Below are 22917 nucleotides of genomic sequence, written 5' to 3' on the forward strand. Positions count from 1 at the left end.
GAAGCCCACGAGCAGCTTCAGACATGAAAAAGCTCCGTGGCTGCTGCACCTTCACTCTGAGCAGCAGAGGGGAAGTTCCCTCCTAGTGCATAACGTAAACTTGGCTCCAATAAAAGCATCCGTTGGCACCTCAGTGGACAACAGGAAATCTTTGTTTATCGAAAAACATCCCGTTGTTGGCCTCAGGGTGTGTGACCCCTCTAGTCCGGCGGCTGAGCGTCATATAGTAGCTGTGGTGGAGCCCCATATTTCAAGATCTCAGCGCTGAACAAAGCCGCCATATCCTTAAGATAAACAACAAAGGCATAAAGTATGTGTGTATATGTACTCGCAGAACCGGTTCTGCGTCAGACCCTCTGACCCATGTCTGTCAAAGAGGTTGGTATGTATTGTTTAACATAGCTCTAGACTTAGTGTCGGACATGCCCATGTTCAGGCAGCACAACACCTAAAGTTAGAAGAAGGCAAAATAAGACAATTGTACAATAGCACATCCATAACTGTGACAGTGAGTTCCTCTTTGTTTTTAACTGAGACACAGAATACAGTATTTTTACCCACAACAACAGAGCTGCTCAATCTGGTTCATCTACCCAGTCAATGGGTTTTTATTACGGTTCCAGCAACAGATCCATTTCATTCACAGTGAGAGTTCAACACATTTACATTTCCTTACACTATTTCCTCACATACATATGCACTATATACCAGAGAATGGGTATATATGGTTGGGTAAATACAAGTTAAAACAGAAAACATCAACTAAATCATGTTGCATTGCATCTGCTAGCAGTTGTTTCTGCAACAATGTGGAGGAATAAAAGGCTAAAAAAGACTGAAGGAGTTACATTTCGAGGATATTTTATACCACTTATTTATTTCTGGATTTGTTTAGATCAAAATAAAAATAACTACAAACTATAATGAGCCATTATGATGCACGGTCTTATTCACATTTCCATTAAAAACACATGTGTGGAGATGGAGAAATGTCAGTAAGTGAGCGTGTACAGTACGAGCAGTACCTGAGGTCAAGTTTCTTTCAATGGCTGGTAACAATATTTGGTACAGTTTGTGGTCAAGGTGCATGTACATCTCATCAGTATCTTCACAGCATGTCTGTGACTGCTCTCCTAACACAAACAACAGCTAGTCTTCTCTTTGGAGTTTATTCACGTCTTCCGTGTTCTCAGCAGGTTGAGGTGTTGGGTTTCTGCCATTCATCCTGTGGTTTCGCCTCGGGCGGTGCTCTGAGAACCAGTTGGAGACAGTCATAGCGAGGCGGAGGAAACCCAAGCTGATGCAGTGCACCTCTGAGGTGATGGGGATGTCAGAGAAGAGGGCGTGGTCCCGGCACATGAGGACACTGTTGCATTCGAAATCTTTCACGATGTTGAGGATCTCTTGGCGCTCTGCTTGTCGCATCATCCCCCGTATGTTCAGCAGGGTGGAGACGTGCTTCTTCCTGTGGAGAGGAAGGATATGAGGAGGAGGATGAGGGGAAGGGAGGCAGACGGGTGTTAATGGAAGTTGGGGCAGTCTGGTGTCGTCAAAGGCTGTCATGACTGAGTTACAGTCACATCTCTCTGAGTCATTGCATCTGTTTCTGGGAAAGAACAGATGATTTGGTATCGTTTTCTAAAAAGGCACATTTCATAGAGTTTATAAGGTGTAACTGTGTTAATGTTGAGTAAATCACTCACTAATGCTTTATGGGTGGACTATAAGCTAGTAATTAGAGCTTTATATATATATATATATCTTATATATATCTTATAATGTTTCTAATATTTATACTTTGTGTTTCTTTTTTCTAATGAGCCACCAAGTCTGCAGGTATACATTATACTGTAAATACAAGATTTTTGATAAATTAATTAAATCTTCAGTTGTTGTTTGGTTTTTTTTGATGAATTTGTGCTGAAGTGCTAATATTGCATTGGATCTGCTAGCAGTCGTTTCTGCTGGAGGTGGAGGAAAAAAAGGCTGAAAAAGACTGAAGGAGTTACATTTTGAGGATATTTTATACTACTTATTTATTATTATATATCATATTATATTTATACTCTTATTTATTATAGCACTCTCCTAAGATGAAGCAAATGTCAAATTGAAGAATTTTTGTCAACCTGGGAAACTAAAAGCGCTTATTTGTGTCTTATAACTAATGTACAACACATTAGTAAGTTATTTATAATCTATTTATAAAGGCATTATTTCCAATAAATAAACCCCATACAAAGGATGCCTTATTAGCAAGCAGCACTGACGTGTTTTTGGTTTCTGACACATCAATACTCATTTGGATGCATGACTACATAAGGAGGAAAGACTGGAAGGACTGACATGTATTCCCAGGTGTAGATTCACACAGTCATGTGTCTATGAATGGAGTCTGCTGCCATTCAGTGAAGCACCCAGAAAACTCAAGGAAGGCCGGCAGCCTTTCATGTCCTAAAATACCAGCAGGGGATGCCATGCAGTAAACAAAAGGGGTGAGTCAAGCAGTGAGTTAGCATGTCTCCAGGTCTGAACTGCTGTGTTTTGCTCTCCTCTTCCACACCTCTCCCTCTTTGATTCACTGCGTGGCACCAGTCTGTCTCCTGCAGGGTGGCAGGAACAGGAAGTACTCGGCAGCAGCTTCCTGTCTGCTCCACGGAGGGTTATGCGTCACATGCGGCTGTAGGTTGCCAACCGTCACCTGAGTCTTAATCTGTGCACAAACAGCCTGGGCGGCTGGGTCCCCCCGAGGCCTCTCAGCCTCATGCATTCTCAAAACAGTCCCGCACTCTTCTCCAAAAATAGCAAAGTTAATGTAGATACGTTTCCGTGCTCCTTTTCCTTGTTTTGAGCCATTGTAACAAAACAAAAAAAAACTACATACATAGTCTTACATTTTCTCTGCTTAGGCTAAGTGCCAAAAACAGCACTCTGAATGTGTAGTAGTAAGCATAAAATAATATAAGACCTTTGGGGGTAAAGAGCAGATATATCTGTTTTTATAGATGCTTCCTGGTTGAAATAGAAACGTTCCAACACAGGTCATTTGCTAGAAACACTCACCGTATATCTGGAAACTCTTTCACCAGGACGGCGACCTCCATCTGGATGGAGGGAGTGTCCTCCAGCAGAATGATGTCAGCCAGGTGAGAGATGATGCTGTCCAACCAGGACGAGTTTGATTCCTGAAGAAGAGACAAGACAAAGGGCAGAAATTATTTAAATATCATGTGACAAGTGTAAGTATTTATTTCCCTTAAAAAACATGGACCTGGTATTTACAATGGGCTTCCTTTCGTTGTGCTATCACTGTTTATCCAAATGGCTTCTTCTTTCTATTAAACCAGTGTTTTGAAGAAGAGGCAGGACTAGCAGAAGAAACAGATTAATACCTTAAGGCCAGAGGCCAAACATTTAGGTGATTTACTAAGTGAATAACAAAACTCCACCTCTGTTTTTCTAGGTCCTGTTTTCTTTCAAACACTCAGGAAAAAGAAGGCAGAATTCCTTGGCTTGGCATTCACTAAAAATAACAGCGTCTGTTTTAGACAGCCATTAAAAACTAATCTCTCTCCAGCCCTCCACACCCCAAGTTCCCAGTTTCCACAGACACTTCATCTCACTCCTCAGTGAAAAAGGCCATCAAGGCCATCCCAGAGCCACATCAAAGCCGGCCAGCTGACAGGAACAGGAAGTTCCTTCTGAACACAGCGGCTTCCTGTTGTGTGTTTGAACTCACACACATAAAGGGGGCAAATGCCACACTGACAGGCCGAGTTGTTTTACACCCTCTTCCCTCCCGTGGCAAGTGCTAACGTAAGCCTGGCTCATCCATCTCCATCTCACTGACGGCAGCCGTTTTTCAGAGCTCACTCCTGTATCAACACTGTCTGAGTTATTCCTGACCTAGGAAGTTCGAGGGTCAGGCTCCATTCACAGCCACCAGGCTCTGCGTTCCCCTCGCCAGCTCTGCTCAGTGTTTTGAACAATCAGCATTTTGGGATTATTAATAATAGCCGGGGTCTCCTGAAAAGTAATTATGTTGTGTCTTGGATGCAGTGCGTGTCCTGTGCAGTCTGAGTCGGTTTAAATGCGTTCTGTCCTCTTTAATGACATAGCCTGATTCATTTAAATGAACAAAGACCAGACTCACCAGATCTCTAAAGAGCCCCTTCAGCTGTTTGGCTTCATCTTGCAGGCGGAAAGCCATCCTCTTCCTCATCTTGGAGGATGTGCAGATGACCCGTCCTCGCATGATGGCTCGGACATACTCTACCAGGACCCGCCGGTGCACCTCACCCACCAGCCTCTGTCAGCCGTACACAACATTCATCACTGTAAATACTGCGTCTTATTTAAACAAATTAAACACAGAATGTGTTTGATCACTCAGGCGTTACCTGATATGGAGGAGCGTCCATCCTTCTGAACTTCTTGAAGTGCTGTTTAATGCTGGATTCAATGGCCTCAAAGGCCTCCGTGTTATTCAGCCATTTTCTCTTTATCAGTTTGTCAAAGAAAGGCTGGAACAACAGACCAAGATTTAATTAACAGAGTAGAGAAGCAAAGTACATTTACTCAAATAGAGCAGACTGGGGACAGTTGCAACAAGGGACGGTTGCAACAAGTCTTATTCCTCCAATCAGCAAGTTGTTGTAACTGTCCCCAAACTAAGCAGCCGTATGAAAACAGACCACACAACAGTATGTTTCAACATTTTTAATTCAAAATGGCCAATATATTGCAGCAAATTTTGTCCCATAGCACAACAGATGCAACAATAATTGCTCATTTTAACACATAAGAGAATACAAAATAAGTTATTTTGGCAATGATTTTCTAAGTCCCATTTTGTCATACAATACATTTGCCTGTTCTGTTCATCATAAGCAATGAAATAAACTGAGCATATTCTGAGTCACGGTAGGTTCTATGTTCTATGCAAAACAACTCAATAACTTCAACCTTTCATACATATTAAATAAATAAATAATACTATCATTATTGTAAAACAATGCATATTTTCAGAATACTGTGCTTAGAGACAAAAAGCAAAGGTTAATCAGTGAAATTCAATGTGTTTTTAACATGTTGCAACTGTCCTTGATCCATGTTGCAACTGTCCCCAGGGTCAGTTGCAACATTTCAATTCTTGCATTCAAATAAATATTGTGAATGTGAATATGTAATCATCTTTAAATGATATGGTTAGTCAGCAGACAAATGTAAGTATATCATATAAAAGTTTGGTTGGTCTAGTCCAGATATTCTTAAAGAAACTGAGAGAAATGCAAAAAGTGCCAAAGTGTTGCAACTGTCAGTATCAAGTGTATTTAGGTTCTTGTACTATCCCTGAGAATTTCCATTTTCTAACTTTACATTTCTCCACCACATTTCAGAGGGAATTTATTGTACTTATTACTACACTACATTTATCTAAAATTCTACTTACAAAACATATCAGTCATCTTCTTTAAAGTTGTTGTACGCAGTCTTTGGTGTCAATAGGCAGAACTACCTTAACTACCTTTTAGCATATTGCAATTCAAGTGTTCTGAGAGCAAACTAGACATCTGCTCCTCCTTGGTTCTGTTTACAGACTTTAGAAAATCTGGCCCGTGACAAGAGACTTTGGCCAATCACAGGTTTTTTCAGAGTGAGAGAGTGTTCCTATTGGCTGTTCGAAAAATGCTTTGTTTGGTGAAGTGTGTCAGAGTTTGTAAAAGCTTGCTGTTCATCTCCTGGACAGGTAACAGACTGCTAACCTCATCTTCCTGTAATATCTAACTGTGTTGTACTGGTTGGCTGTGTAGATATATTTACCATAAAAACAGGCTATGAGGGGCCATGTTGAATGTTGCTAATAGTGTAGTCTTCTGCTAACAGAGTGACAAAAGTCAATACACAACTGACTAACTAGGGGGCCACTGCGAGCTGTCTGCTGGCTGAGGTTGAGGCTGGGACTGGATCAAAATTATCAGTGTTTACTTCCTGAAATGTGATGAATGTTACTAATGGGTCACATTTGTATATGGACAATGTTTTCTAACAAGTTTTAACAAATTAACTTCATCTACATTGTGACTGTGAGCAGTTCTTTCCACAGTGAGCAATCAATCACAATGAGTGATTGATTGTCTTTTAAACGTTGAACTAAAAGAACAGAAAACATGTTTTGCTCCTTGTACAATCATTGTTGTCCTTTATAGGGTTCTTGTTTAAGGGAAACAAGCTTTAAGCACTGAGATGAGACTTCCTGATGCTGTACTCACCCTGATGTGCTCGAACAGTCGGTCAGTCAGCACCTTCACCGACTGGTTGACGATCCTGTCCAGGGAGGAGTTGGCCCTCTGCCCTGACTCCTCGCTGCCCTGTGGGTCACACTGCCTGCAGCGCTCCACAAACGATCTAGAGGACACACAGGAGATATGAAGCTGCAATTTCTGCAAGTTACTGCGATGAAACCCCCCACCCACCCAAAAAATATAAATAAATGAAAAATAAATAAAAAGGCAAGACTGATGATGTTTGCCTACCTGAGAGGGGGGCAGCAGTTGACGAGAGCTATGGTCCTGGAAACATATCCGTCCCCTCTGTCTCCAAATTCTGCCTGGGTTTCATGAAACATCTCCACCTTCCTCTGGAAACTGAACACATGGAGGTTTTATCAGAGCCTACTGAATGTTAATATAATCTGTAAAATACTGTAATAATATCATCCGATCCTGTAAAAACGAAGAAGTGTCATCCAGCACATTCAATATTTTTTTAGACCACCCCTCCAACATCAGTATTACTCTACTTTATACCTGCTGCAGTGTTTTTGTTTTTGGCTAACTACAAATCATGAAAGTTAAATCAAATTTGCAACTTTCACAAAGTTTGGTAATAACTCAACTTTCAGTTTTTTTGCAGACTGTTTCCCTGACTTTGTTCCTGTCTGCTAACATGTACTCACTTGTAGAGAAAGTCAGCCAGTCCAGTGAGACTACAGCGAGCCACTCTTGCCCCGAGAAACTGGTTCACAGATGTGGATCTGTCCAAATCCACCTTTAGCCTCTGGAATTAGGACAGACATGAGTGATAAGAAAACAGTATCACTAAAATCATTTTTTTTAAATCACATAAAAGTGAGTTTCTGAGATTTCTTTTCACTGTGAAAATAATGAGTGACCACATACCTGGATGACAGAACGTGCCAGGTGTGACTGGTACTCCTCTATGTGCAGAGTCTGGGCCCATCGCCTCTCCTCTTCATCCAGAACATGCATCAGCTCTGTCGTCACCTTCTCCTGGAAATCACAGCAAAAAATTTTTAATGTGTCTGCCATCCAGATTTTCTAAGAAACAGCAAAAGTAACATTTCTTACCCGAACAATACTGATGCAGTCCTGTTCCAGCCTGTCCACGGTGTCTTGAGGCAGAATAGGCTCCAGAGGGGAGTAGTTGATGGGTGTGGTTGTGCCAATGGTTCCTAGAACATCCCTGGTGGAGATGATGAATCATTACTGAACCAGTTCAGCTCTCAGGTTTGTAATAGAAATTTGTCATTATTGCAGTGGAGCACCCAGGTTCACTGTCTATAGAGACCCTACCTGCTGTAGATGTTGTAGAACCAGTCCAGTAGTGAGTAGACGTCTGTAATCTGCAGCGGGCCACTGGTAATAGTCCGCAGACGTTTGGCCACGGCTCGATGGTAACTTTCCAAGTACACCTGGAAGGCAGCAAACTCCTCTGGGTAAATGGATACAGCATTCCTCCTCGCTGCATCTAGGTCATCCACCATCCGGCTCCTCAGGCGCTCCAGGTACGAGGCCAGCTGGCCTGCCTGGGTGTCCACCTGATGTGGCAGGCTCCAGTCTGCGGCCTCCGCCACAGCCTGCCTCCACTTCATCTTCAGTCGCCGCGGACGATGGCTGGGCTGGACCTGTGGGCCCTCTCGCTCTGGCTTGGTCTCCTCTCTCAGGGCCCAGGCAGCATCAGCATGCTCCTCCTGTTGGATCACCAGCACCACCAGCCCAAGGTTGGGACCAGCACTGGGCTGACGCAGGGACTCCCGCACCACATCCCACATTTCCTTCTGCAGGGCCTCGTACAGCAGCTCCACATCCTTTGCCTTCCGCCGGCTTGAATCCAGAGTTGCGTTGGAGCTGAGGGAGTCATCGATGGACGAGGATGATAAGGGGATCATGCCAGGAGGCGTGCTGGGACAGAGCGTAGGGGTATGGGCGGGAGTAATTGGGGTCGGCAGGAGAGACAGCAGCTCACACTCTCGCTCCAACTCCTGAATGTGTGTGTCGGCCAGGAGAAGGTCCCTGTGGTTGACCAGCTGTAGGATCTCCAGCACTGTGGAGGACAGGAGGAGAAAAACAAGTTTTATGTTTATATGCAACATTCACAAAATGAAGGGGTGATCATGTGTGTTTCTGTTTTTATGCTTATTGAGTAGTTGTGCGCGTGTCTGACTGACAAATTGGGCTATTTGTTGCTCATTCTGCACACTTCTATTCCAAGCGAGGTTCCCCGTGGAGTCTGAACAGTAGCTTGGTTGAACATCTATCTAGAGGAACCTGTGGTAGGAGGATGTGTGGTCATTTCCTGATTTCACAGTCCACGGGTTGATTGAACCCAGTGACTCAGGGATCTGGGGACCTCTCAGCGTCATCTGCGAGGATGTACAGCTGAAACTTGACCAGGAAGAGAAACTTTCTCTAACAAACTACTCCTAATAGATTCTTCTAATTCACTTGATGTGTAAAGATAAGTTTGTAATCAGGATCTAGATGTTTTTACACCTTGATATTACCTGACAGGGGCTCTCTAGTTTTGACCACCGGTTCCTCCTCCACTGTTTCCTCCTCAGCCTCTTGGGAGGCCTTGTCTGACATGGATTCCCTCTTCAGCTTGCCCAGACTGACCATCCTGAGGAAGGAGGGTCGTCTGGAAGCTTCCACCTCACTGCCTGCGCTCAGGTCCCCACAGGGCAGGCTTTCTCTGCGCTCCTCCTTACGTCGACCTGTAAAGCTGCACAACATCCACAGCAACAAAGAACATGAACGCTTGCGTCTGCAAGGAGTTTGAATAAGAAGACCTAGACTTGCAATATATAGGCATGTGTGAATGTGAATAACATTCAGGCGACTTGAAGTTTGCACCATACTGTCCTGTGTGGCCAGTCGCAGCTATAGCTGCAATACCACACATTCACACATCTGCTAAATTGTGCTGCTGCTGCTGCTGCTGTGGAGCATGATGGCCTCAGTTAAAAATAGAGCCATTCAGTAAGCACAGTACACAACATGCCACAGACAAACAAAAGAGGTTCCGTAGATCAACAAGTTGCTATGGCATATTACATAACTCCTCAGGAAATAAGCACATTATATGCTGTACTGTTACTGACCTGCAAAGGTAACAAGCGGTTCCCCATTTCTCACCCGCTTCTCTGGGACTCAGAGAACCACACTCTTAGACCTCAGCTGTTCAGAAACGGCCCTGATTCTCTGATTTCTAACTGTTTTCTATGAAACATTTTTATTTGTAGGGGATAATTTTGATTTTATTTGATTACTGCTGACATCACTGGATGTTATTTATTTTTTATAGATATATATATTCTCTTGCTGTTGATTCCTGAAAATGAGCTTTTGTAAGTATCAATAGTTAAGGTTTATTTTCTATCTTTGTTTTGCTTCATGTGATGGATGTATTTTTGCAGAGCCATTAATTGCATTTAATTTTTTCTCCTTCTCCCATTTTGATCTCATGAATCATGTGGTTCTCTGGGTTTGTATATACTGTACAATACCTCAGTCAAAGGTCTCATACTTTTTGCTCTCTGTGTTAGAAATCCAAGGAACAACTCCCCACCCCTCCTCACCGGAGCAGGGTCATAATTCCCTCCGAGCTTCTGCGTAGTCCTTTCCTTTTCTCCCTCTCTGGGGGGAGCGTGTTTGAGTCTCCAGGGCTGTAGTGGGGAGAGTTGTTCCCCCATACGTTGCGTCCCGATATGCGGAGCCCCTTCCCCAGTTTTCCCAGGGTTTTGAGGGGCGACACTCCACAGATCCGTTCCAGGGTCCCTCTGAGGGGTTTCCCTTTGGGGTTCCCTGCGCCGTGCCTCTCTGCATTCACCTCATTTTCCTCCTCTTCTCCATCACGGGTTGACCTGAGCTGGAGGTTACCCCTGACCGTCCCCATGATGAGGCCTGTATCACCTCCGTTCCTCTCATCATCATCCAGGTCCACATCTTCAAAGGGATTCAGGTTCTTGTTCAGATCTTTCAGGTCATTCAATTCCTTGAGATCATTGAGATCGTTCAAATCCCTGAGGTCCAAGTCCAGCCGGGGCAGGATCAATTCACCGTTCACTCTGGGGAACTCGTGGCAGCTCTTGGACCTTCCCGGGAGCTTCTTCAGAATGGGCATGGTTGCAACTGAGATTTAAAAATAAAACTGGAAAACAAGACCGGTGTGTGAGATTTTGTCAAAGTGTTAAAACGACAATTTTAGAAAGGTCAAATATGTGACCATCTGCTTATCTGATCGACTTCAGTATGACTCACAGGTAAAACACAACCCACAGGAATCTGCTATGGCAATACTAACAACGGAGAAATCAAACCAGGATGTGTTGAATCCCTATACACATGGCTCTGTCCTTTCAGGACATACAGGAAGTTGGCAATGTGTGACTGAAAACTGAACTCATCAAATGTGGAAAACAGTTTTTCTGGTGGTAAATCAGCCACGAGACAGTTTATATAAGCAAAATCAAAAACATCCTTTCACATGCTGGTTGTGTAATGCCCTTCACTAAGCAAATAGGAAATATGTTTTCAAAATATTGCTGCATTTACATGTGCTGCTCTGCAACCTTTCATAAATATTACACCATTCAGAAACAAATAATTGTGTGGACCGGGTCAAGAGAGGCTGACCTGCGGCCTGTGAGTGACAGCAGAGTTACATAAGATTCACTGTGAGGCGACTCTTTTATACAGTTTTCTGATCATCCATCCCTTTGATTTTATACATTCTACATCTGGACATTTTACTGTAAGATGATGATCTGTCTGCTGCTAATTTAGAGAATCATCTAATATTTTACATGTACCTCTCAAATATAATTTCTTTTCCTGAGCCCAGTCAGGGAGTTCTTCTCTTGTTTAGTCTAAAGCACAGCTCAAGAATGTCATACACCCAAAAACCTCCAGGATGTAATGACTGAGAATTGTCAGTTTTGCTATTTTTTCAGAGACAGTGTATCTGAAGTGTGTGTCCTGGTTAAATAAAGGTTAAATAATGAAATGAAAAAATCACTTGTAAGCACAAAGGTGGAATTTTGATTTATGCATCTTAGTGGAGACTCCTGTCGCACCACCCTGTTGTTTTAAATATAATTCATCATTATCCAGTTACAGTGACATGATATTATGTTGTTAATACCTGTGACTGTAACACTGGGTTTACACTCTGCTACAGTATCAGGGGGAGCTGATCCCTTTTTTCCTCTAGACCTCAGGAGCTTGTCCGCTGTGGAGTTGAGTCCGACAGACACCTTCAGGGAAAGGTTCATCCTAGATCAACACTCACATGCTCATGTACATTAAAATGTAACTGTTTCTCCTCTCCACACAGGCCACACTGAGGTCCCTTACTCATGTGATTTTATTACAAGAGATGGGGGGACAAAATCTACTGCTTCAGATGAAGCTGACAGACAGCTTCAGCAGAGTTAGACAAATTCCAAAGTTGATCTTACTTTGAAATTCTGTCCTTCCTGTTCAGACCAGCGAGGAAACACAGAGGGATTTTTATCATAAAAAGACTGTAACCTTGGATGACAGCCAATTTATTTGGCAGATTGTTGAAGCCTCATGAGCTTTAACTGGATCTTCGAATGCATTTTTGCACCAGGGCTGTGGATTTGAGCTCAAACTATTAAATCTCATTATGAGAAGAGGAACTATTACAGCAACCAAAGTTGCAGTGTACACATGAGCCTGTAAGTATTGTTTTAAGAGAGTGTGAGCCTGTTTGATATATATAATTGTTCTCATAACCCGAAACAGAGGCATTTTTAAAGAAAAAAAACCAACACTGTTTAAAACCCCTGTATCAGTGTATTATTCAAAGATCCTTCAGCTACAGTTTTCACAGACAATATAGATAACATATAGACTCAGTAAATTTACTTCTGAAATAATCAGAAAAATAGTATAAACCTTGCATATGATTAAAGGAATGTAAATGTGCTCCGAATGAACATATTTATATTTTAATAACTTGAGTGCCTTGTTGTACATGTTCTGTACTGAAAAATGTTCATTTACATTCATTTACAAAGTCAGATGTGGATATATCTTTGTTTAGTTTAAGCCCTTTTTGCACTATTCACATCACTTTTCTCAGTCCAGTGCTCTTCTCTCAGCATTATATATGCACACGAAGCTCCCTGCTGTAACCAATGTCATCTGCAGATTTTTTTTTTTTTTTCCAGTGGATCAGAATGACAATAATCTAATCACAAGCTGACCTCTATATCAAAATCATGTCTTTAAGTGATTTAGTAACCACATAGAGACTGAAACATGTCCATGGCAAAGAGAAGAGACACAGTCTGGTCTTAAGTCTAAGACTGAAAATGATAATCATCATCACACAGGATCATGAAGCTGAAAAGTGTTTTTTTAAATGAACTTTGATATGAAGTAGTTTTCTAATGTATAAAGTCCATAATGCTACTTTCTACCACCCAGGCTTAAAATGAAAATGATCAAATATGAAGCATCTATGAAATATAACCATGAGGTCTCGCACATTACACAGTGGTGTCTGTGGGTCAGGAAAATATAAACTCATGCTCTCCATCTTTATCAGCTGTTATACAAATATACAGTGCTTTTGCATTATGCCTGTGTAATTTTATCTTTTTGTCTGAACTTGATAACCTTTTCCAAGCCAACACTTCAACACTCACAAGAGGAGGACAGGAAAACACTTGGCTGCAAATGGCTGTGAAGGAGTTTACGACTCTAAAACAAAACATTTTCTGAAGAGAACAATAGGTGCCATGAAGACGGCAGACTTAACTAAAGGGTCTTCATCAATATGCAACAGAGTTTGCTCAATATAACAAAAACAGTGAGTGAGTGTTACAAGATAAGTCACTGAACAACATAAGCAACACTCTATCAGTGAGAATAACAACACAACAAATGGATGGGCATCAATTTTTGATTGTGTAACAACTAGAAAAACAGTGTCCACATACAATAACCTGAGCAGAGAAACACAATAATATGAAAATGTTGTCAGTCAGGTTAACTACAGCAAGCACGAAGGAACAAAATCAGCTCTCTCACTAGAAACACATGAAAATGAAAGCATCAGAGTCCAAACTCAAACCCGGTCTGCGAGAGCAGAGGATGAGGCTTACCTGATGAGATTGCCTTGCAGTGTTTTAGTACAATGTCATCCTGGAGTGTGCTGGCTGTGCAGGCTGCCAGGCTGTGAAGTGTGTGCATGTGTGTGTGTGACTGATGAGTGTGAGAGCGTGTCTGAAAGTACTCGGTGACTCAAGAGAGCAATGTGGTTGCCTGTGGTTTCCTGACGGGCTCTATTGTGGTGGAAGGTGATATGTTTTCCTGAGGAAAGGCCCGTCCCGTCCTTTCTCCCCCTCCTACGCCACTGACCCTCTGCCCCCCCCAACACCCCCACACCCGCACCCTGGGGACCCTTCTAATTGCACTAATTGCATTAACTGTACAGTGAAGGGAGATAGAGTTGGACAGAGCACCCCCCCATCCTCACCCCCCACCCCCCCTTGCAGTGTTTTATGTTTTTAACAGCTCTACATACTCTGTGTGTTTGTGAGCATCGTGCCCTGGCTGATTTCTATTAGAAGTAGATAATGAACTCGAAGATGACTCAGTGTCAATGGCCTTGAGCCCGAATTCCATTCATGCACCATCTGCAGTGTATTTGTCCTCAGCGGAAGACTTAAAGTGGACAGACCTGAACTGAAGAGACACTCACAACTCTGACACATTGTCTTCAGTTAATACAGCGCTTCAAGGTCACTGCAGCCATGACATGGCTAAAATTGAAGGATATATGAGAAGTGCGTGCGTTCGTGTCTGTGTATGCGTGTGTGTGTATGTGTGTTTGTGTGTGTGCAAATGCCTCAAATTTGTATTGTTCAACTTTAATAAACAACCAACCAATGCAACATGTTAAGACCCATCATTGAACATTTCCCAACCTTTGCTGTGCTCTCTGTGGCTCCATGCTGCCACCAGGTGGACAGTCTGGGGTAGGACAAGTGGTAGAGTCCCTCTGTCTCGCTTCACATCAAGGGCCCTTAACCTGACACAAATTAGACCACGGACACCCATTCTGTGACAGCGTCCCTCATTTGATAATTTGATTTTTTGCTTTTAAATGTTTTCTAACAGAGTGTTTGAAACCCATAGTCAAAATAATCACATTGGCTACATCCTGTCATTGAGTTATTTATGGGTGGAATTATAGTGAAAATAAATTATTTTCTTTTTTTCTGGGGGCCCCTGGGAACCTCCTCAAAGACCCATGAGGGTCCCCAGACTCCACTTTTAGAACCACAGCTCTAGAACATCTGACTGTACAAAGGAGTGGAGCAGTTAATCAATTAATCATTAATCATCTTACCGATGATTAATGTCGTTGAGTGTTGTGAGTTGTGTTGTGTGTTCCTCGTACTAATTCTAATCCTTTGCATATATGAGCAGTATGTAAGTTACACCTATAATAAAGTTCAGTCAGGATGACAATCTCCTTGCTTTCTAAGTCACAAGCTTTTTCCCACGATCTCTAAACTCCATGAACCTGTTCTCGTTAACATCCAATCACAGCCTGACACTCGCCCCTTTAGCCAATCGCTTGTGTTCTCTCTCTGTTGTCATACAGTACCATGAAGATTTTGCCACCCATTTCCACCCCTTCAACGATCCAAGAGTATAATTTTGGACCTTATTGTGACAAAATACTAACAATCACTCTATTTTCCTCTTAGAATTAAAAATAAATGCCATGCATAAATGTTTATAAACGTTTAGACTGTGACTAGATGTGAAAAATCACATACTGACATATGACATACACAGATTAGTATTAGCACTTTAGATATTTACCGTATATGTCTTTAACTCATTCAAATTTACAGGAGCATTACCCCAAAAACCATACACTGGTACTGGTACAACAAGACTGTAGGGGAAATATAGGAACATTCTCTGTGCATGCTTGAGTATATTGAAACATATGTAGGATATGATGAATGGTCTTGAGGGAGGGTATTTTGGGTGGACATAATTATAGTCCTTATTTTACACTGTTTATGAGTTGATAGGGTCAGGCAGATGTATTTAGTGTTGTTTAATATTTCTTTACATTTTTTAAATACATGCTACTTTTACAACAATGCATCATTTGTGTTACGTACTGTAGGGGACCAAAGGGAGATAAACTGTTGACCCATGTTCCACTTTGTGTTAAGATTCAAAACATATACCTCTGAGTTTGACAGAGTCCAGTTCAACATGACTAACAGGAGTCTGAGTTGTGACCATATACATGATTTTTATCTGATCTACTGTATTGTATGACATGGATTATACAGGCGTTCCTCATAAACTGGCATTTCTGGTATATTTACAGTTTACATAGCCTTCATGGAGAAGTAGAGAGAATATAACACATAAAGCACACGCAGTGACAGAAACTGTTTTATTAGCAATTCCTGCAAAAGGACAGGTGTCTCCCTGCAGAGACAAAATTTAGTTAATGGACAGACAAAACTGAGAGTGTAGTAACAACACAACTCATAAACCGAAGGTATGAACCACAGTGAAATATCATCAAACACTGCAGGGGAAGCAATGCAACAAGATTACTGCCAGTGTTACATTATACTAGTATGTTGGATCTGTGTCCACTTCCTGTAATCATGACAATAAATAACTATCAAACTTTAACAGACGTTAAAGAAGTCGTATGCGCATCTAAGATAGCATTTTGTGTGTTCAGTGGCAGGTGGAAGTGTCAGTGATGTAAAGTCAATGTGTGGTGTTGAATATGTGCCAGGATGTGATTTTAAAATAAAGAGCTGTATATTCTGTTTTTTTTTTTTTCGTTTTGTTTTGTTTTTTGTTTTTTCTCTTTCTCCAACTATGTGTACTCTGACAGAGTGACACTAACAGTCAGAGCAAGACAGTGACAAATGATTCCAGTCAAGTAAAAAGATTTTGTGCTGCAAATAAATCCTGGGGGATACTGCAAGAGGAGATGCAGATAGTTAACATATAGAAACATTTTATCTATTTGATGTCTTATTCTTGGCCAATTAACAACACGTGGAAAATTAAGATAAGGCACTGTTTGAAAGTTTGGTAGATGTGCTTATTTGCTTTCTTGCCAAGACTTAGATGAGAAGACTGATACCACTCAACTATCTGTCAACATAGTTAGCTTAGCATAAACAGCTAGCCTGGCTCTGTCCAAAGGTAGAAAAAGTCGCCTACCAGCACCTCTAACTTCACTAATTAACATGTGATATCTTGTTTGTTTAAGCCTCTCAAGAAACAAAGTGTAAAGACAACAAGCTGTGGGTTTTACTGGGGTGATGTGCTGGACTATTGCCCGACTAGGAGCAGTAACCCCCTGGAGTCTTGTTATCAGTGAGAGGTTGTCAGGTGACCAGTGGAGAGTCAACAGGATGTGAATATGTCAGGCAGTACCTGCATGTGCATGTGTGTGCATCCTTACGCAACAAAACTGGGATCTATTCGTAAAAACACTGCTTCATAGTGCTGCTAGTGGTGGGAACCGTTAGGAGACACACATGAGAGTGGTGTCCATCTGTTCATCTCTGCGTCTGTGTGTGTGGGTGTTCATGTATATTGTTGGGGGAGCTGTCAGAGGGTCTGGTTATGGCCTCTAGTGTGGTGGTGGTAATGTTGTGGTGGGTTGTTGAAGTGGTAGGGCTCGTGCCGGTAGTGGCTGTGACAGATGACCGGATGTTCGATGCCTTCGCTCTGCAGCTCGTCCTGCTTGTGAACTCCCTCCAGCTTCCCCACCAGCTCTCTGATGAAGGGCTGCGGAGCAGCACAGCAGCCACAGAGGGTGTCACATGGAGCAGAAAGGAAATCATGTCAGTACAACTGTGGTTGTTATTTGTCAATTTAAAGAAAAAATATTTTTTCAAGCACTCATGTACGTATATGTTCAATGCATTTCTTGATTCCCAATTGCTCATCAGATATCCATGATGAACTTTTAGCATTTATCATTTTAGCATTGTAGATACAGTATGTAGACATGAAAGGAGAAGTCTGGTGAGGTTAACTATGCTTTATACTGTCAACAAATGTCATGAAAAGACCAAAACCAACAATTAATGTATCCTCCAAGTCCTGTCTGTGTATCTAAAACCTAGAATATCTTATTCCTCTGTGCCATAGAGCACCACTGTGGTCCACAACACACATCAGTAAGCCTCACTGTTGCACTGGCTGACATGTTCCTTCATTACCATGAATGCACACAGCAGTTTATTTTGAGTTCATCTTACATACTGCTGCTGGGAAAGCTCACTAGGTCACCAAATTAATCCACAGCTGAAAATAGTCCCCACAAAAGTCCGTATTTACTACAATGTCAGTTGCACTGATTACTTCATTAGTAATCAGTGGGCGTGTCAGTGAGAGCCATAGACAGGTTAAGGAAATTAAAAAGCACAGAGAGACAGACAAACACAATAAAAAAAGGGCTATTTCCTGCCTTATCCTTTAATGCAGTGGTTTAGCTGTTGTGTCTACTGATGCCTTTTTTGCTCTCTTTCGTCTGCTACACCACCAGTCACAACCAAACACATCTGTAAAGTCTCCTCTTCAGCACTAGCTTCAAATGATCATTTTTCTCATCTGATCTCAGACAGTTTGTCTGAAACCTGGTTAAATACTGTAGATCTCCAGTTTAGCATACAGTATCCAGAATCTGTATTATGAATGAAAGATGGGCACATGCAGATGTTTATAGCTGTTATAATACACCCATATTGTACAGAGTACAAAGTATAATTGTGGAGAACATAAATGTAGACCATTTAACACAAGTGGTTGCTTTTCTGAAGAAATGAAAAGCTTTGGTAAAAAAAACAAAAAAAAGAAATAGAGGAAGCAACTCAGTTTTGTAGTAAGTGATACTTTATATGGAAACATCTGCAAGCATCTAGATTACTGGCCACTGACAGTGAACCTTGTGTCACGCTCGTCTGTCCTTACCATTTTTAAAACTACTATTACCATGCCTTAAATGACTAAAACAATATCCATACAGCCGTTATCAGAACATTAAAAAATAAACAACAAGTAGCAGAATTAGTACCAAATAAATGTAGTGTTTAGTTGTTTTCCACCCCTTTCTGTGTGAGTATTTTGAGTGTTCTTATGCCCATAGATGGAAGAGGCCTTGGAGAGCAGCTGGGTCTCAGGAGGTCGACCTCACGACCCAGAGGAGGAAGTTCCCACTCTGTTTTGTGTTGTGGTGTAAATGTGTTGTCTGTGATTACTAACAACCACTGTCAAAATAAATCTGTGAAAATGCTCTAGACAATACGTCACCAGTGTGTGACCTGAATGACAACACTTTCTAAACATGACATTTAGTTCACCTCTATCACTGCTTACTTTTTTTTTTTTTTTTACAATGGTGAGATTTTACAGCCAGATTAGAAACGCAGTGTGTTATGACAACAGTACCATCAGACTTTAATAAATACTGACTGTTAGTATCTGTCTGACTCTCAATTCATGTGCTTTTGTTTTCCTTTTATAGACACTGATCAGCAGTAGTAATGTTAAGTCTGTGCATGCTGAGACTGTATCTTACAGCATATTTCTTAAAAACCTTTTTTTAGTTGGAAGTAGCTCTCAAAGAATTTATCAAGTCTATCTTACATTCCCATGAATATAATAAATGGTTTTGCTTGATGTAATTATTCCTCCTACCTCCTTCCAATGTAAGTGATGGGGGATAACATCCAAAGTCCTCATTCTGGGCAAAATACAACCCAAAGTTTATCTGAAGTTAAAATAAAGCTTAATCTCATTAACTCAGGTAACTGAAGTCTCCCATTAACTTCAGATAGACTTTGGAATTTGCACAGAACAAGGGCTATGGACTTTGTAAGTATAATTGCCATTGAAAGCATGTTAAGAGGTCATATTTTAATGTGTGGTATGAACAGGAGGAATGATTACAGGAACTATTTTAAGGCAAACCCAAAAAAAATGGGAACCTATCCATATCAGGGTCTAATAAACTAAGACTGAGTAAGAGAAGCAGCAGCTACACTGTCCCTCCCTGCTCTTTTGCCTGTGTTTGCATCTCTGAGCGCGCCACAGCATCCAGAAAGACTCATTGTCTGAGCATTAAAATGGAAAGGAAAAGGCAAGAGAGCACAGAAAGCCATTGTTGAGGCGTGTGGACTGTGGGACGAGGTGTCAGGTGCTGCAGCTTCAGTTTAGCTCTGTGCGTGTGTGTGTGTGTGTGTGTGTGTGTGTGTGTGTGTATACACATGCAGGTATACATTTGCATAATAATATGTGTAATCATGATTGATCTCGGGTTACAAATGTAATTTCCAAGTTAAAACATACCTCTGTGTTTTTACTACACTTTCGAAGAAGCTCCTGTTGGAAAAAAGCAGATGGTGTTGAAACAAACCAGCCACACGATCACATATTCATTATCAATATTCTGCCACAAACAATATAATACAAACAATATTAACTCTCTGAACCAAATCTGCCCATCAGGACTGTGACTGAGGTGGTTGATAATTCTTGATCTTCCTGTTCCATAATCAGCCCCTTCCTTCACAGTTTGAATGACGGGGTCACTCTGTTCATATTACCTTTAACTTTTTGACTCTCTCCTCAACGTTAGGCAGATCAATCAAGTCATCAATGTTCACCTCCTCTGGCATGTCAGCCTCCTGAAGTAAACGCAAGAGGAAATCACACACACACACACACACACACACAATCTTAATCAGTCATCACACAAGAGGGACAAATCTTTGAACACACATTTATGATCTGTTCAGCCTCTTGGACCTTTTCGTTCCCCATTCCTCCCCCAAGCAGCGTGAAGTCTGATAACTCTCTTCAGTTCATGTCACTTGAGTTCAGAAGAAGTGAGCTCATCAGGCCTCTGTCGCCTGCTTCTCGTCTCTGCTTGAGGCTAAAGGCTCCAGGGCTAAATCTCCAACCGAGCTGTCGGCAGTGGCGTCGCATTGTGGGCAAGGAAGAAAAATGCGTGGAATAAAAAAAAAGACAACATCTCTGGTTTTTTCCTTTTGTTTGATGATCTTGTCTGAGTGCATTGCTACATCAGTGGAATTATCTTTTACACATAATCATGTTATCCAGGATTCATATAAAAATACTGATCACTCAGTCATGTGTGGTTACCTCCAGGAAACCTTGAGATGCTTGTGAAGATGAAAAAAAAGACAAAAAAGTTCCTCAGGTACTTCAGTGAAGCACAGGGAGAAATTCAGATTAGATAAAGTATGTCCTCATAAATTTACCAATATCACCAAAATAATATTTTCAGTTTTTGAGAGCAGCTGGAGGCTTTCGATTCTGCCCCACACCCACTGCATCTCAGTCATTTGTACGTTTAGGCTCTGGGGTCTGAATAGCAACGATGTCCACGCAGTACAGTAACAGGGGCCTGCTGTGTGTGAACAAACAGCCATTGTTACAGCTGAGTGAAGGGACAGTCCCACCCGCCCTTCCACAACACTGCACTGCACTGCCTGTGTAATTAGACAGCGACCTTGGCTCATACAAGACTGCAAGTGTCTGCAGTCCACCAGCTTCACCTCCAAACTCTGATCCTCACACTGGTCCTTCTCTGCTGAGACAGTAACCAGGGTTTGACTGTTGTGGTGTTCAGCGTGACTTTGTGCAGTAAAATGTTACTTGTCTGAGTTATGTAATCATCACAGGCTGATTTACAACAACGACACCGATTAAAAGCAATTAAATCATGTTCCAAACGGACCATTTTATTACGCATAATAATGTTTTGGGTTCATGTGAATGTGCCAGTGGCTTCAGGCAAAAGATTTCTTTGTTGGTCTCAGAGACGCCTTATCGTTGTGAAAATAGGAATCCTGTTTTCTTATAATCATCATACTTGGCTTTTGCCCCCCCCCCCCAGAGATCCTAATCTCCTATCAGCTGCCTCAGCAGTCAGATGCACTGTGTTTACCTCCTCCAGGGACAAACAGCACTTTCCCTCCAACCTTTTCCTCTTCCTTTTTCTCGTCGTTCACCCTTGTCTCAGTTCCCTGCTGCCCATGTAAGGCAGAAACCCCCAAGACAGATACAGGTCTCTGAGAAGGGGACAGCACTGGACCGCACATCTGCAGGAGGCTTGGCCTTGTAAGGAGAACCAGGCTGCCCCACCTCTCCCCTCCACTAAACACCTCATACATTATAGGAGGCCTGGGGCCCAGCTTCAACCCTGTGATGCAATCCCAGTGAGCCCTTATATCACAGTCTTGTCAAAATACAACTTTCATTTCATATTTAAAGATCTCTGCCTCATTTTTCACATTTTACTGTAGGGAAGGTGCATCTTAAAAATCTACAGCAGTTTTTTTTTCTGATTAGAAGTTACAGCAGACTACAACATTAAAATACAAACTACCCACAGCAGTTTCTCTTTCGTTCTTATTTCACCGACCTGACCCGCGTAGAGCTGGTCCAGGCTCTCGTCGATCCACTTCTCCACGTCCAGCCGCCTCTGCAGCTCCTTCCTGTTGTACTTCACCGTAACCCGTACATGTCTCTTCGGGATGTTACACCCGTGATCTGGAAACGACTCCATATCCGATGAATGGACCTCGTCATTTTCCTTCAGCGTCGTCCCGGTCCGCTTGTCTGCCATGTCTGCTCTGGACTGGTCTGACTGGTTTGTGGCTCTTGCAGCGAGGAGGAGAGAGCGGCGCAGGGAGGCGACGGCGGCACGGACTGCTGGGAAGCGGACGTTTTTTTCTCTGCTGCTGTTTATTTACAGGCTTTCTACACAAACACTGCTGTAAATCTCTGTATCTTGTGAAATCACTTCATCAAGTCGGCAGCCTGACAAGAGACTTAAACAGCATTTCAGCCATTTTTAAGGTAGTTTCAACTTGATGCAACCACAGTTTATGCAAAGGTTTCATTCATCATCAGCTTTTATTTTATTTTTGCCTAATTTGCAACTCAAAATTGTAAAAAAAAAAAAAAAAAAAAACTGCATTAATTGTTTGCATTAGGTTCATTTACACCAGACTTAATTCAAAAAAAAAAAGAAAAAAAAAAAGAAAATGCAGTTTGTAGAGTTCAGGACAGGAAATAAATGACAGCTAATTTAATGAGGTGTGGCTCCTGAGTCAGTTCATCATTGAAGCTGATAATGTCACAGTCCCACACCGTTTGTTAGACAGGAGGTGACAACACCCAGAGCTCTCGGCACCAAGTAAACCACTTTACTTCCTTAAAGGCTCTCAACCCCTTTGACTGTTCAAGCAGGGTTTGTAAACTTCGAACTGCTCATGGCAAACACTGCTTGAAGAAGTACCACAGCATGTCCTAGTGTTTACTTTGATCAGATATTGCTGTCCATGGATTAAAGGCTCTGTAAACGAGATTTTAAACAATAATACAGCAGCAAACAACCATTTTCTGTGTAAAGATACAGTGCAGTGATTGAGTTTCTGTGGTCTGTGGGTAACCCTTTCATTTACAGGCTGTTAATTATGTAGGATTTATGCAGTGATTATGTTGTAATGTGAAGAAATAACAATCAAGTAAAATCAGT

The 22917-nt window shown here is 41.9% G+C and overlaps 2 protein-coding genes across 3 annotated transcripts; both read right to left on the reverse strand.

The window, feature by feature from the left end:
• Positions 1-579: 579 nt before the first annotated feature.
• On the reverse strand, positions 580-13578 carry exoc3l2a (exocyst complex component 3-like 2a). 2 transcript variants are annotated; one of them, XM_071461045.1, is made up of 14 exons: positions 13439-13571; positions 11446-11557; positions 9881-10452; positions 8807-9024; positions 7596-8346; positions 7371-7485; positions 7182-7292; positions 6959-7059; positions 6537-6647; positions 6273-6408; positions 4401-4523; positions 4154-4309; positions 3064-3185; positions 580-1465 (listed from the first exon to the last, which is right to left on the reverse strand). In XM_071461045.1, exons 3-14 carry the CDS (start codon positions 10423-10425, stop codon positions 1150-1152), a joined length of 2805 nt encoding a protein of 934 aa, XP_071317146.1. In that variant the 5' UTR covers positions 10426-10452; positions 11446-11557; positions 13439-13571; the 3' UTR covers positions 580-1149. The 2 variants fall into 2 exon arrangements, with proteins under 2 accessions (XP_071317146.1, XP_071317145.1); XM_071461044.1 differs by lacking the exon at positions 11446-11557 and having other exon boundaries at positions 13439-13578.
• Positions 13579-15751: 2173 nt separating this feature from the next.
• ppp1r14aa (protein phosphatase 1, regulatory (inhibitor) subunit 14Aa) lies at positions 15752-22269 on the reverse strand. The gene is made up of 4 exons (XM_071461108.1): positions 21799-22269; positions 19955-20035; positions 19698-19730; positions 15752-17132 (listed from the first exon to the last, which is right to left on the reverse strand). Exons 1-4 carry the CDS (start codon positions 22000-22002, stop codon positions 16953-16955), a joined length of 498 nt encoding a protein of 165 aa, XP_071317209.1. The 5' UTR covers positions 22003-22269; the 3' UTR covers positions 15752-16952.
• Between the last annotated feature and the right edge of the window lie 648 nt (positions 22270-22917).

The sequence above is a fragment of the Trachinotus anak genome, unplaced genomic scaffold (genome assembly GCF_046630095.1).
Source record: "Trachinotus anak isolate AG129_WGS33_773 ecotype Australia unplaced genomic scaffold, CSIRO_AGI_Tana_v1 ptg000024l, whole genome shotgun sequence".
NCBI lineage: Eukaryota > Metazoa > Chordata > Actinopteri > Carangiformes > Carangidae > Trachinotus > Trachinotus anak.